The 15,466-nt window shown below is 41.3% G+C and overlaps 2 protein-coding genes across 3 annotated transcripts; one reads left to right on the top strand and one right to left on the bottom strand.

The window, feature by feature from the left end:
• Nucleotides 1–308: 308 nt before the first annotated feature.
• LOC134877274 (uncharacterized) lies at nucleotides 309–3,143 on the bottom strand. The gene is made up of 4 exons (XM_063902723.1): nucleotides 2,729–3,143; nucleotides 2,186–2,351; nucleotides 1,493–1,608; nucleotides 309–1,260 (listed from the first exon to the last, which is right to left on the bottom strand). The coding sequence occupies exons 1-4, from the start codon at nucleotides 2,885–2,887 to the stop codon at nucleotides 454–456; spliced, it is 1,248 nt and encodes a 415-aa protein (XP_063758793.1). The 5' UTR covers nucleotides 2,888–3,143; the 3' UTR covers nucleotides 309–453.
• Nucleotides 3,144–6,494: 3,351 nt separating this feature from the next.
• On the top strand, nucleotides 6,495–13,962 carry LOC134876570 (uncharacterized). Of its 2 annotated transcripts, none has more exons than XM_063901557.1 (11): nucleotides 6,495–6,857; nucleotides 9,345–9,504; nucleotides 9,629–9,893; nucleotides 9,992–10,253; nucleotides 10,336–10,507; nucleotides 10,625–10,695; nucleotides 11,076–11,256; nucleotides 11,343–11,591; nucleotides 11,703–11,874; nucleotides 11,970–12,094; nucleotides 13,559–13,962. In XM_063901557.1, the coding sequence occupies exons 1-11, from the start codon at nucleotides 6,582–6,584 to the stop codon at nucleotides 13,816–13,818; spliced, it is 2,193 nt and encodes a 730-aa protein (XP_063757627.1). In that variant the 5' UTR covers nucleotides 6,495–6,581; the 3' UTR covers nucleotides 13,819–13,962. The 2 variants fall into 2 exon arrangements, with proteins under 2 accessions (XP_063757627.1, XP_063757626.1); XM_063901556.1 differs by having other exon boundaries at nucleotides 9,342–9,504.
• The last annotated feature ends 1,504 nt before the right edge of the window (nucleotides 13,963–15,466 follow it).

Genomic DNA, 15,466 nt, shown 5'->3' with positions numbered 1-15,466 from the left:
CCCCATGCTGCACCCCTATCAGGTCCAGTCAGCCCCCCAAAGCCACCAGGCCACAACCCAGCCAATGTCATTTTTGTCAATGCTGAACACTAGTCAAGACTAGTCCAACAATAACACCCTTCCTGTGTTCTTTCACTAAATTTACATGTTCTTTATAAGTCACTAATGTGAGTTACCAACTACCTCAATGTTGTTCTTTGTGTTACTGGAAATATTTTTGGATTTATTTATAATTGTTAATGAAGAAAATCATTTTGTTTATTTTCCCCACAGAGGTAGATTTATTTTTGTAATAATGAAGGGATGTGTTTAATGTTTCTGTACATAGTTTTTATACATGTTCAATAAACAAAGAGTAATGTTTCTTCAAATACAGAAGTGAACTGTCATTTTATAATAACACAAAAATAATGACTTGGTAACTTTTCTCAGACAATTTGGTTGTCTCATCTCCTACACCATGCCTTCTTGCCAAGACACACTCCCTGCAGGTGTCTGAAAGTAGCTGCAAAGGAGGTCCCGCTGCATTTTCGCTTCCACTGAAGGGTTTCTTGCTCGTCCCATCGCAACTGACTGAAGACCTCCCTCCCGTCTCCATGCTCCTTCAATGAGCCTGTGGTTGGCATCTTCTGTGTCTACATACCCAGGTGGTACATAGGCATCTGATCTGCGTTGCCGCAGGAAATTGTGAAGACACATGCAGGCAAAGACAATCTTCACAACCTTGTCAGGTTCCAGGCAGATTGTGGTTCTGAAAACTCTGAAGCGGTTTGACAGAATTCCGAATGCATTTTCTACCACACGTCGTGCTCTGGACAGGCGGTAGTTGTAGATGCGTTGGTTGGTGTTGAGGTTTCTGTGGGGGAATGGCTTCATGAGGTCAGGGCGGAGAGGATAAGCCTCATCACCAACCAGCACATATGGCATCACAGCGTCAGTGCCTGGCAGGGTTTCCACAGGGGGGAAGTTCAGGGTGCCTTTATCCATCGCCTCCCTCAGGTCCGAATGCGCAAACACTCCTGCGTCTGACACCCTTCCCTGTGTCCCTGCGGACGCGTAGACGAACTTGTAATTAGCATCCACTACAGCCATGAGAATGATGGAAAATCGTGACTTGTAGTTGTAGAACAGGCTTCCGCTCTTGGCAGGGGGTTGGATGAAAATGTGTTTGCCATCTATAGCCCCCAAGCATTGGGGAAACTGCCACTTATGGTAAAAGTCGCTGGCAATGGCCTTCCATTCGGCATCAGTTGATGGTGTCTGAAGGAAGTACAAAGTAATACATGACATTAATCTGGTGAAATAATGTTTTCAAAAACACTTTGAGTTCTTTTTTTTTTAAATTTCACCTTTCATAAAGACAGTATAAATACACAAAGGACTCAGCTGATTTAGGTGAGAAATCATTGTGCAAGTCAACCTTTCAATAGTCTGACCATGGGTAATGTGATGTTCTGTATGATTTTAGATTATTATTCCCAGTTAAATTTACCTTCAAGTAATCTTCACGCAACACAGAGGTAAGGGCTGTGCATGTTTCCATGACGATCCTGCTCAGTGTGGTGCTTCCAATCCTATACTGGAAACTCAACGAGTTGAAGGTCTCGCCTATCAAAATGGAGAAAATGTCTATAGTGTTGTGTGGATTTAAATGTTAAAGGTGGACAATGAGATCTTGCCTGGTTTTTAGTAAATTTTCATTTTTGTCTAAAATCGTAAGCATCTCCCTATGATCAGCTTGCTGCCTGCTCCCAGAATACATTGTGAAAAAGTCCGGTCTTGGGAGACAACATGGGCAATGAGCAAAGTTGGGGGACAATAAGTAAAGTTAATTTAGTAGTGTGAAATTGAAAGTAACATTTTGTTTGGTGTTTACGTGGAATATCAACAGAAGTGACATCATGCAGGATCTCATAGTCCACCTTTTAATGTAAGGGAAGATGAACATCGACAGATTTTAGTATGGATTGAGAATAGAATCTAGTAGGTGGTAATAGTACCTACATGGATAGAAAGAGGTGTAGTTGGAGGTGCCAGCATAACTGATGTAGAAAGGTGAAAGTTGTATGATGTAGTGTGGTTGTATGCAGTTGCATGTGTGAACTTGATTTTTAATATGACAGATAGATGACCTTGCCTCACTTTCAACCTTTGAGTAATAGGGAGCATATGTCAACACACTTGCCTGTTGCCAAAAATCTAAGGGTAACAGAAAGCCTCTCCTTAGGGCTGATGGCCTTCCTGAGGTGAGTATCCTGCTTCACAATGTGAGGAGTAACCCTCTCCAGAAGAAAATAGAACTCCTCTACAGAAATTCTGAGGAGGTCCCGAAAACCCCTCATATCATCAACCTATAAAACAGAACACAGGCGCATTATAGATGTTAGATGTCGTTGTTAATTTAAGAGTCTGATCAAAACATTTAAATGTTGTATAATAAGACAAACTGTCAAAGTAAAACTGATGCCTCCATCACATCAATAAGATTGTTTGCATAGTTCCTCCCCCTAGACAGCTGCAGTCATTGGATAGACCATCACATTTCAACTGTATTGTATCTACTGTAGGCTACCCTAGGCTACTACAAACACAGAACAGTAGAAAGTCAGTTAAAGTTGACAGAACTATAACAAGTAGTCTACTTATGGATTTATTGACTGACCACGTTGGTGTACACGAGCTGAAAGGGTCTGATAGGCCTAATGTGCTATTATAACAATTTACTTACCTCCAGCTCTCGTTGAAGAATTGACAGGCCATACTGCCCACGTCTACCAAGCCATTTCCTCGTCCATACACGTCGCCGTCGTCTTTTTTTTTTGCTGTCTGCACACAGAATGGCACAAATTGCCAGAGCAACGCGCTTTTCTTTGGTGAGTAGCATCATCTCAGGAAAGCATCTGTGAGAATCCAAGCATCTCCCACTTCCGGCTTCTTCTTCTTGCAATTCCGGTCAGTCCGACCGAGTCCGACGTGTCGTGTAGTGTGAGCAGCCAGATCGCATCAGACCATCGGATCGTACAGTGTGAGAACGGGAATCGTGAGCTGCGACGTTTTAACCCTTGCGATTCACTCGTACAGTATGAGCAGCAGCTGAATACCGCGATTCCAAAAATCGCACAGTGTATGCCCAGCATTAGTGTAACAATTGATGTCATTAGAAGAAGAAGAAGAATCGGAGGATGAAACCCTCTTTATTTGTCACATACATGCACACAGCAGAGCACACACAGTGAAATTGGTCCTCTGCATTTAACCCATCCTAGTACTAGGAGCAGTGGGTGGCTATTGTGCAGTTACAGAAGTAAACAAATGAGTCCAATGGAGGCGTTTAAGGCACTCCCTTTGAAGGGAACTTTAGGATGTTAGCCTTTACAGATCATTTAAATGCTCAAAAACTTACAAAACACACTACAGGAAAAGGGAAACCTTTTTAAAAAGCACAAAAAGGCCTCTTTAAGACCCTTTCAGATTGGTAAGACACTTGCATTAACAGTTAATCAGGTTTTAACAACCGTTCTGAATAAGGATTTCTGCTAAAGGAGGGGCGCACAAAGAACTCCTGAGGTCGATTTGAGTGCCTCAACTAGCAACAAAGGAGCTCTTAAATAAATGAACCCAATTCCCCAATGAGCCTTTAAAGGGGCAATTTGCTAAGCTTATTGTTGCAGCCTCCATGTTGTGTATTGATTAGCACTTTCAATGAAGGGGGACTCCTGGAAAGGCTATGTAAAGTGGACCTTACAGTGTCTGCTTTACTTTTCTTTTCTGGCAAAAGTTCTGGCTCCTGGAGGTGTATCTCCCCTCTCACGTAAAAAATGGCAATTAAAGCAAGTATGAAGAGATATAGCTTGTGCCCTGTGCTCCCTGTGGCCCTTTTTCCAGCCTCATAACCCAAGAATAGAGTTTTCTCTCTTGGTCTCTTTGAGCAAAATGCTGATCCAGCAAGCTGTGCCCTACACAGATAGGCCCTGGCACAGTCTGCTTTGCCTTTTCTTTTCTGCTTCATCCCTCAAGGCTCACAATATCACAGCCAACAACACAGGAGCAAAGCTTGATGAGAAATACAGCCAAGATCTGAACAGATTTAGCTAAACTGATAGATATTCCGAATGATGGTGCTGCATGTCTCTGTGACTCTCTCTTTTAAACTCTGCTGGAAAGGAGGGATGGTGTGACTTTGCAGCAAAGCTTACTCAGGCAACACTTGGGCAGATCAGTGCTCTCTCTGCCAGGGCCCTAATCGAGTTCTCTATAGTCTGTCACATTGTGTACAAACGGCAATGCTGCAGGTGCTATAAGTGCCAGGGAAAGGCTCTACGACCACAGGAATTACATGGTGCACGACCGGGACATTGCAGCATGATGTGCATCTGCAGGTGTGACTCACCCTGCTGAATCCACACTGCCTTTATCCTACATGATTTGATTACATGCTGAGTGAGGAACATCTTTCACACTTTACTCCGACAACGGTAATGAGTTATCTTTACAGTATTGCCTGGATAGGAATATGTAATGTTTTTGAGTCAAGTAATCTCCTAATGATATTCAGGTTAATCTAATATAGATAATAGGAAGTGCCCATTAATTTATTTGATTTTCAAAGAGCCTACAAATGGATAGTTTAACTAGTCACAAAAAGAACTATTCAGCCAGTATTCCACAGTAAAAACTGCCATTTATGGTTCTTGATGAGCTTAATAATCCTTAATAATACAAATCATCCTGATGATTGAGTTTAAATGCTCTCTTTTGAACTTGAAAATAGCAGTTTCCATTAATAAACTGATTTCCTGTTGGAGTGTTCACAAATGGCTGTTGGCCTTCATCAATGGGAAAGAATTGCAATTAGTCAAAAATGCTGGTTCCAATAAATAAAAATAGACCGGTTCAAATAGGGTCACCTGATATTGTCCATCTGTATGCAGTCTACTGATGATGGGTTTGTTTCTTACTGTTAAAAATCGTTTAAAACAACACTTGTGATTGATGATTTGTTCCATTTTACCTCAACGGCCATCTGGGTAAATCTCAAAAAGTGTCGATGTGTGAAACTGTTGCAGCAAGCTTGAGGTAAGGGAGGCTGCCTGGCAGGGATCCATTTAAACCATTCTTTTGGAAACTGTATAATAAAATAATATTACGGTTTAAGTGTTTGTGTGCCTGACTGAATAGTTTGACACTAAATGTTGCCAACCTGCTGTGCACTGAGGTTACTTTGGTAAAACCAGTGGTGGGAGAAATACTCTAATTGAGTAGAGGCAGCAAAACTACATTGTGACTGTTACAAGTCCTCCATTCAAAACTGTTGTGTAAAAGTACCAAAATTGAATGTACTCGTATGTGTAATGCCCTTTACGGAATCACAAATACCATTTTATAACTTCTTACTATTATTGATACATGTGACTTTTACATGTGATGAAAGGGGAGGAACGTTTAATTACTCTGTATACTGCTGCTGGATATCTTAACAGTATGTCACTGTTCATTTATTTGTTGGTTATATTTTGTAGTAGCAAATAATCTGTATCTCTAAAGTAACAAAAGCTGTCAAATAAATGCACTGGAATAAAAAATGGATTTCTATAATGGGGTGGAGTAGAAGTTTAAAGCAGCTTTAAAATGAAAATATTCGGTTAATACAGTTCTGCTCGCAGCAGTGTGGGGAATCTTTCAGCATCTGTTTCAAACAGTTAGAGCTAAACAGAATTAGAACTCAGTCAGTAGTATTGATCACTGATTCATCTTAATCGTTAGAAAGGAATCCTGTGTGGACTTTAGTAAAAGTAAGCGTCTATGGGCATCTGTATACAAAAAATGGCTGTTTGTGTCTCTCCATCCTCTATGCTGGACAGCTGAGAAGACAACCCGTTAAGCTAAAACCATGAGAGGAAAACAAGTAAAGACTGCCATCTAGCGGTGTTGGATTAAATGCTTCACTTAAGGATATATACATACAGGTTTGGGAGGGTTACTTTTAAAGTGAATTAAAATGTAATCCGTAACCTAATCAGAGTGTTAAAATACAAAAGTAGTGTAATGCTTACTTTTCTTCCCTTTTGGATTACCTCAAATAATGCAAATGAATACATAAGTGTATTATGTAAGAAGAAACCAAGATATTTAGTATGGCGAATGATTTTATGTAGGAAAAAATGCCTTTCATTAAGCATATTCAGACAACAGCCTATACACCAACAATGAGGCGCATGAGCACGTATTATACTACAGTTTATAAAAGCTGAAATAAAATCTAAACTGATAGAAAATGCTCTGTTTTAGTTTAATACACACAGTTAAGCTCGAACATACAAACTCATACACAAAAGAAAGAACAAATGAACCAAAGAAAGTGAAAAACCATAAAGCAGATTCATGTAGTAGGCGTATAGATGCACACTCCCCGAAAAAGCCTCGTTGTTTGTCCTTTGTGTTATTCCATAGAGTGGTGACATCACTATGTTACTCATTTGCATAACGTCATCCCCCTCGCGCTTCTTTCGGCCTGCTCTCCAGCACAGCTAGTCAGAACCCGACCGAGCAGAACCTGAGTGGTTCCTATACACCGCGACACCATGTCGAGGAGACGCTGTTTTATGCGCTGCGAAAAGAAATTCCCTTTGTTTGGACTACCAAAGGAAGAGGAGTTAAGGAAGAAATGGCTAAATTTCATTTTCATCAGTACTCCCTCGCAGTTCAACCCGAACCTATCATTATGTTCACAACATTTCACCGATGACTGCTTCATGAACCACACACAGTTCGTCAACGGATTCTCGCAACGTTTACATATGAAATATGGGGCAGTTCCCACTTTGTTTGGCGACCCGGAGAATCCGCAGCCACAACCTGTAAGTCATCTTTGTTATTACTTGTGGAGTTGCAAACACAGTGCTAGCCTCAGCTAAGTTGCTAGCTAATGTTATGAAGTTCAAACTGTTGTGCTTATCAGCTATATGCCCAGCAACTTTATCAATATAGCCGTGTATTTTTTCGTTCACAACATGTTGTAATGTGTTCGTGCAGTCTGTTTATGGCTACAAGCTGTTATAATACGGTCACATCATCTGTAGCTTAGCGATCTTGCTAGTGTTAGCTGAGTTAAGAACTCCAGCGCTGTTGTGCCTGCTCAATCTGTTTTCATTGCATAGTTGTGTTATTGCCCACCAAATCCGACATAAAAACCCCTAGATGTCAAACTTCAATAAATGTTGGCTGACGTAAGCTAAATTGATACCATCACCGGTGTGTAAGATACACAGATGTGTGGGGGGGCGTGGACTTTGAGGACCCATTGTCAGGATCATTTTTGATCGCTTCTCCTCCATGGATGTTCACACACACACACACACACACACACACACACACACACACACACACACACACACACACACACACACACACACACACACACACACACACACACACACACACACACACATGTTTTTGTATGTAAGCTCCGTAGGTGACCGTGTGGATGCCTGTTCAAAACATTCCAAAGAAAAACAACGTTTTTTGTATTTGCTTATCACTATTCATGTGATGTCAAGTAGATTTGTGATGGACGTTCGGTTTTAGCCAGTAATATGAGTATGATGCATTTGCTTTGCAATATATTGACTGCCTTTTGTATTTTGCATCAGTTAGTCCCACCTAAAGCAAAATGCACATTTTAACACATCACCTTTGTTGTGTTAAGTGCCAATTTGTTTGACCTTTATATCACACTCTGTACTTTTACATACAAACACACACTACAAGTATATATAGGCTGAACATGCGTTTCTTGATACACACAGTACAAATACAAACAGGTGAACCCATGCACATGCGCATTTTTGGAGAGGTCCAGAGTGGAGAAGCAGCCAGTCGGTGCCGGCAACAGGGAGAAGCTGGGGGTTTGTTGCCTTGCTCAATGGCACTCCAGCTACCAGTCCACTTCGGGACGTGCACTTGCGTCCCAATGCAAAGTTGTTACAGATCTGCCGCCCCCAACACAATGAACAATTTAAGTTCAAATATGCAATGCTGCTAGACATATTCATTACAGGCAGAAGGAAAAGCGACAAAACAAGGTGACCTGCTTGCATAGAATTACACATAACATTTAAGGTCAGGGAATACAAAGCTGAAAGAATAAAAGTAAAAAATAAGGAATATTTTGTGCACAGGAATGTGAAACAAACGATTTATATTTCTATGTTTTACTTATGTGCTGTTAACTCATCTCTGTCGCCGTGGTGGCAAAATTAGAGCATGTTATCTGTATCGTTGTGATGAAAGGCAAAAAAAAGTGTGTAGTATTTAACATAAAACATCATCACATCATCTTGCCACAGATGACTGATATCTGTATTCTGCATTCAAGTGGTGTGTGAATTTGCGTTTCAATTATAGGCTGTATGAAGGCTGACATTGACAACAAGAACACCAAAGAGTTGATGAAGAAATGGTTTGAACAGGCATCCAAATGGTCACACATGTTGTCATTCTGCTGTAACTGTCCTGAGTTATGCATCTCCATCACAGCTTCACACACTCATACTGAATGTGCACCAAAGTGTGTATGGAGGTATATGCCAACAGATGAGCATGAACACGAGGCAAAACATTTTTTAAAATGTCCCGGTTAGTTGGCTAATGGTTAATGGGTCTTAAAGGTCCACGCCTACCACTTATGGGTCAACAACCTAGAAAATCACCAGTTAATCTTGCACACCGGCGCTGTTATAAACAGACTTTATAATTGTTCAAATTTTCAAAGTGTCATTACTTTTCTGACCAAAATCAGGTCAGCAACTTGGATGTGCTTCTTCTTGGCGCTATGATCCTCCACAGTTTTAACGTGCAATCTTTCGTTTATTTGTTTTCCTTACAATGGTGATGACTTTTTTTACTTCCGATGATGTTTTGATGCTCTGGGAATCACGTTTAATCAAAATAAAATAAAACACACACATTCAACAAAGAAAACAGGCCTTTACAATAATCAAACAAATCAAAACAAAAGAGGCAAACACAAATAAATTAATAAACTTTGATTGTCTTTCTTTCTTTTACTTTGTGTTAGCTAATACAACTTAACGGTTAAAAACGGTGTCTCGATGGCATCTTTTGCACAGGTTTCCCATCTCTGTGTGTCGCTTAAGAGCCTTGCACCGTGGGAAATGTAGTCTTTCATAGTCTCTTGACGACAAAGTGCAAAAACAAAAGACTGGCTCCAACAAGCAGTGTAGTTATTATCGATTATGACTGGGCCGTGTTTGTGCATCTCAGGCTGTTTGTCAGATGCTAAATTAATTTGATGTACCTAATTGCCCTGTCTTTTACTTCAGCAGCTCATCGCCCCTTTAGCCAGATTCCATGATGTAGGATGTCAGACAGACCCTCCACAAACCATGTCAGTGGGCACTCGGGTTTTGATACTTCCAAAAAAGATGACAGTCGGCACTCAGCTGGCCTGGGGAACGCTGAAGCACAGGCACGTGAGAAGCAAAGGTATGTCACTTGTGTTTTGTGTTTGAGATGCAGTGCCTGTAAAAAAAGTTAGTTATACATGAGTTATAAGTTGCTATTCGGTGTACTGCGGCCTTATTTTGTGTCTTTTTCCTTTCATCCACAGGCAGCCAGACAGCAGAGTCCTCTCTCAGAGCTGGCAGCGAAACCTCTTCCAGTCACCCAGATTTCCATTTGCCTTCAACATCAATAACCACACCAGGCTTGAGGCCAAGAAAGAGGCCACGACTTGAGCTGGAGTACGATGTGGAGGAGGAAGAAGAGGAGGAGGAAGAGGATGTGTGGGACACTGCCCCAGAGGTCAAAAGTGAGCCCGATGAAGCAATGTACAGCCCCATTGGCTCTGTTGTTACAGAGGGATCTGAAGCGCCGTAAGTTTGAATATTTTTAGCGAAAATATTCTAGGAGGTATTTGCACAGTTGAAAAGCAATATTGTAAATTGTCTTGATTTCTTCTGATTGATGTTAGGCCCACGTACAGGGACTCCAAGTACATCGTATTTGAGAGCTGCCTCAAAGAGCTGTTTGACACCTGTCCGGTGTGCAAGAGGAGCTGTGACGTCCTGCGGCGGCGAATGGGGACGTTCGTGGCATTCACACAGCTTTGCCAAAACTGCACTTACTCCAGACAGTGGCAGAGCCAGCCTGTGGTCGGGAGCACCCCTGTCGGCAACCTCCAGATATCTGCAGCCACATATTTCACCGGGGCATGCTTCTCCCAACTGGAAAAGGTATTGCTATCGCCACCTGTAGCCTGGAAGAATTGCAATCAGTGCGCCTTTTCTACAACTTTTTTTTATCATGTTTCAATAGATATGCAAGGCCATGCAGCTCCAGATTTTCCCATATGACACCTTCAGGAAGCATGCTAGGAGTTTCTTGGAGCCGGCTGTTGTCTACAAGTGGAAGGTGGATCAGCACAACCTCCTGCAGCAGCTGCACCAGGGTGGAAAGGTCGCAGTTGGCGGAGATATGCAAACAACGGGTAAGCAAATACTTTGACAAAAAATACCCTTATTCAGTTACAGGTCTGTTTTTAAAAGCATACAACTTGTACATTTAAAATGGTGTTGAAAGCTGATCTCTATCATGTTATCTGCAGGGAAAAAGTATGGCAGCTACACTCTGATGCACCTGGAGAGCAACCGCATTGTGGACCTTCAGCTCGTTCAGGTGTGTTGCATTGTTCTGCATTTTTTAAGTCTTCTTTCTCCTTTTTGTTGTTTTCCCTTTACTGTAGTGTGTGATATAGGTTGTTGTGCATTTAAATGGTCTGCAAAGGCTAGAATCTATTAAAAGTTTGGGTTTCTCTCCTCCTACACCTGCCTGAAACGCCTCCATCTGACTCCTTTTTTTTTTTTGCTTCTGAGACATACTGTTCTCACTATGTCACACATTCTATTGGCTTGTGCTCTAACACATTGGACGTGACAGGCTTAAAGGGGTGGGACATCTCTGACAGTTGCCCAATCACAACAGAGCCGGCCAGCTAACCAAGAACCAGATTAATTGCGTTTACGTTGACAGCCCTATTTATATCTTTTCACCACCAGACCAATGAAGTGGGAGGTAGAAACCACATGGAGAAAGAGGGGCTGAAACGATGCCTAGATGTTCTGGAGTCTAACTGTTTGCCAGTGGAGTACATCGTGACCGACCGACGTCCACAGATCCAGAAGTTTCTGAGCGAACGCAACATCACTCAGTTCAACGACGTATGGCACTTTGAGAAAGGTGAATGTTCATCACTGTATATTTCATTAAACACACTGTGAGTTTGTCATTGTATATTAATTTAACACACATGTACATTCTTGCAGATTTGTCAGCCAAACTTAAAAAACTGTCGCAGAACAAGGACTGTGGGGTGCTGAAGAACTGGCTGCACAGCATCAAGAACCACGTCTACTGGACCGCAGTGTCCTCAACGTCAGGGCCAGAGAAGGTGGCCAAGTGGACTTCCCTGGTGAACCACGTGCAAAATGTACACGAGCACAACGACCCCATCTTCCCCAAGTGTGAACATCCCGTCAAAGTGTCCCGGGATGAGAGTAAATATGTCCAACCTGGTATGTACACTAAATATGCCTCAAATAAACAGAAAAAGACCACCGGCAAGTAAAATGTCATTTGAAATACTGATTGGTTGGTGTATTGACTGTTATTTTATTGTACTTAAGGTTCAATTGCACTCAACAAATTGGAAAAAGTCCTCGTCAACAAGACCATCGTGGGGGATGTGGAGAAGCTGAGTCATCACAACCAGACTGCATCCCTGGAGGCCTTCCACACACTGATCCAGCGCTTCGTGCCAAAGAATGGGGTTCTCCCATTCATGGAAATGTTGTGCAGGTTATACATTTACACCAAAGTAGTTACATATTAGCGCCGTATGACTCTAACAATGAAATAAATGTCTGTTCTAATTTGCTATTGTGTTGTTGTAGGTTGTATTTGGCGGTCATGCATTTCAATGAAAATGCAAACCGGGAAGTGGTCTACAAGGTGGTGATCCTGGAGGACTTCAAGGGGGAATGCATCACCAAGCCAGTCAAAACCGAGCCAACACACAGTAAGTCCTAAAATAGTTTAACTTTAAGAGGACCCATTACGCTTTTTAGGGGGTTTTCCCTTTCCTGTAGTGTGTTCTATAGGTTTTAGTGCATGTAAATGGTCTGCAAAGGCTCAAATCCCTGTGATCCCTCCAAGGGGAGTTTCTCTCCCACACACTGCTCTACTAACATGTCACAGTAGAGGCACAAATCACAAATATGGACCTGAAAGTGGGCATAATATGTCCTCTTCAAACATAAAACCATAAAATAAGTTTGAATTACACTTAAATAGTATGACCAGCTTTGTCAAAATAAGTTGGATGACACAGCTTCAAAAAGTCGTGTTTTGGTCTTTCCAGGCTTACAGAATTTCAAATCAGAAATCTTTTTACTGGATTTTGACAATGCATAACCAGTGTTTGTCATTTAGGAATTGAAAGAGCAATATATGCCAATACAAATGAGACAAAATACAAATTTATGAAAAATAAACAACAACGAAACAATAGCAACGACTAAAGTAATCCCCTATATTCACTGCCAGTGAGCCACATACTCACAAATATTTGCCAGAAATATATTGTTAAATGAATATATATGCATGTTATACATATCCATGCAACATATACACATACACATTTACTCTATACATACACACATACATACATGTGCTGCAGACAAGCTTAACCAATAGCAGATAGTTTTACCGAGGGCTTACAGAATCTGAAACTCTTATTGCCATATTCAGAAGATAAAAATACTTATTTGAAGCTTGTAAAGACAGGGTGACAACTTTAGCGATCGCAGTCAGCTCTCATTTTGATCAGCTCCGCTCCCCCCCTCCCTACAGCATTGAAGATTGTAAAGGCACAATGTCGAGGGGCAAAAGGAGGAACTTAGCGGCATCAGCATTACAAGAGGACGTGTGTGTTGTGTTTTACCTCACAAAAAAGACACACAAACACAATCATCAAAATTTCTTCCACACTTCCTCCATGTGAAAAAAACCATCCTTGTCCTCGATGCTACTAACATAACAATGATTTAATAGGATACTTGGAGTGCTGTGAACAATAAGCTGCTACTGTTGAACGTTATGAGACGGACTGCCTGCTAACAACCCTTTTCATTGATTTACACAGATTTCAGAATCTTAACTATTCCAGTAGCAGTCCGATGGGGGCGCAAGGGGAATTATGCCTGGATCCCCCTCTTAAAATACCTATAGCTAAAAAATTATTGGCAAACTTTGAAGGCCTTTTCCTCCAAGTCGTGTCTTGGTACCATCATCATGTTATGTGAATTATGTTGCAAGATATTTGGAATACATAAACAATACGTATTTTATTTGAAAGCTTAGACTCTCCTCATTCCAAGGTGTGTGTACACAAATTGTATCACATATATGAACAATGAAAACAGATTCAGAACAGTATAATATAAAGCAACAATGTCACTCATTTGGATTCACTATTTTACAGATTATGTGGATGACCTGATGAGGCTGGTGTTTGATGAGGTGCTGGAGGACCCAACTCCTTTTGTGGAGGAGTTAAAGACAATCCCCATCCCCGGGGACGGCTCACCGCAGCCTGAGAGGTCTTCAAACAAAGAAGAGGTTCCCCACAATGTCTCCAACCAAGTGATGTTAGGCAGCCAGCCCACTAACCTGCTGGTTCAGCAGACTCCCGGAGTGTCCGGAATACAACCGTGGTTTATCATCCTGAACGCCCCCAGCTGACCGGGCTCAGGATCAGACACTATTACAGTACAGATACTACTCTCTCTTCTGTGTTAATATGTATATATAGCTGCTGATTTACACATGTCTAATGTTCAGTTTTTCAACTTTCAAAAAAATAAATTCATTTTGAGGGAAAAGTCATTTATCTTACAGAGTTTCTTTGCTTGGTAATTTGCTTCCGGTTGTATGATGTTAGTACAATGGTATTACAGTACTTTGGTCCATCCAAAATGTTAATAAACCTCAAACCTGAATATTTAAGAAAGTAAAAGTGAGTTTTTGGCTCTCAAGTGCACAACTATTGGGCAACTATTAGTGTAAACAATTATTATGCAACCATCTCACTATAATAATAAACCAACAACTCAAAATGTACAAATAAACATTTCTGACATTTAAAAAACAAGTATAATAATAATCAGTGACCAATATAGCCATCCATCTCTTCAATAATAGTCACAAGCCTTCCATTCATGGGGTCTGTCAGTTTATTGATATGTTTACCATCAACTTTTTATGCAGCAGCAGCCACAGCCTCCCAGACACCGTTCAGAGAGGTGTACTGTCTTCCTTTAACCTAAATCTCCCGTTTAAGGGCCCGCACGTTATCAATAGGGTTAAGGTCAGGTGAAGAAGGGGGCCATGTCATTATTCCTTCATCTTTAAGGCCTTTACTGGCTAGCCACGCAGAGGAGTACTGTTATACATGTGATGGAGCATTGTCCTGAATACAATCCTGGTCTTCTTGAACGATGCTTCCTGTACCAAATATGAAAGAAAGAGTCTCCTAAAAAGCTGTCAGTATGTTCAGGAGTCGATTTTGAGTCCATCTTCATCCCTGAACGGTCGACGTATCTCCTCTTCAATAATACCAGCCCATACCAGAACCCCACCTCCTCCTTGCTGGCATCTGAGTCGAAGTGGAGCTCTGTGTCCGTTACTGATCCAGCCCCGGGCCCATCCTTCTGGTCTGTCAAATCAGTTCAAACCTTTGAAAAAAACATCTTCAGATATATTTCTTGACCTGGACTTGATGTTTTAACTCCTGTGTCTTGTTCAGTGGTGGTCCGGTTTCAGCCTTCCTTACCTTGGCCATGAGCACTGAACACCACTTACTTGTTGGCCCTCTAGGTAGGCTGCAGTTCTGGAATATGGAAGGCACTGGAGGATGATGGGTTAACAATAATAATAATAATTATACGTTTATTCTATAAGCGCTTTTAAAGGTGCTCAAAGTCGCTTTACAGAGGTACATTAAAAAGGACAATGGATAAATAAAGTAAAAGTCTGATTAAAATCGAGCAATATAACAACAATCACACATTAGCTTCACGTTGGATTCTTCTCAAATCTTTGGCACTTAATTAACGTCCTTTGTTCTCAATATGTTTCTTGCGACCTTTTGGACTATTTGCAACCGAATGGTTAAATCAACACCCAAATATCTTAGCAATTTCAAGGGCTGCATTCCTCAGAAAACCATTTGTGACTTTTCAGAACCAGTTAAATCTTTTTTGACCCATTTCTCCTGAGGGAAAGAAGCTGTCTAATAATTTAGACACTTTGATATAGGGTGTTGATCTCCCTAGGCCACACCCTCCCTAATTACACAGATACACATCACCTGAGATACTTAAATCTAATA

Source organism: Eleginops maclovinus, chromosome 15 (genome assembly GCF_036324505.1).
Source record: "Eleginops maclovinus isolate JMC-PN-2008 ecotype Puerto Natales chromosome 15, JC_Emac_rtc_rv5, whole genome shotgun sequence".
Lineage (NCBI taxonomy): Eukaryota > Metazoa > Chordata > Actinopteri > Perciformes > Eleginopidae > Eleginops > Eleginops maclovinus.
This window is presented reverse-complemented; position numbering and strand designations above follow the sequence as displayed.

Coding starts and splice junctions, on each gene's coding strand:
- LOC134877274 (XM_063902723.1), bottom strand. CDS start 2,887: ATGATGCTACTCACCAAAGAAAAGCGCGTTGCTCTGGCAATTTGTGCC. Junction 1,609..2,185: donor CCTTAGATTTTTGGCAACAG/GCAAGTGTGTTG, acceptor CCATTTTGATAG/GCGAGACCTTCAACTCGTTG. Junction 1,261..1,492: donor TGCGTGAAGATTACTTGAAG/GTAAATTTAACT, acceptor TACTTCCTTCAG/ACACCATCAACTGATGCCGA.
- LOC134876570 (XM_063901556.1), top strand. CDS start 6,582: ATGTCGAGGAGACGCTGTTTTATGCGCTGCGAAAAGAAATTCCCTTTG. Junction 10,508..10,624: donor CGGAGATATGCAAACAACGG/GTAAGCAAATAC, acceptor TGTTATCTGCAG/GGAAAAAGTATGGCAGCTAC. Junction 11,592..11,702: donor GAGTAAATATGTCCAACCTG/GTATGTACACTA, acceptor ATTGTACTTAAG/GTTCAATTGCACTCAACAAA.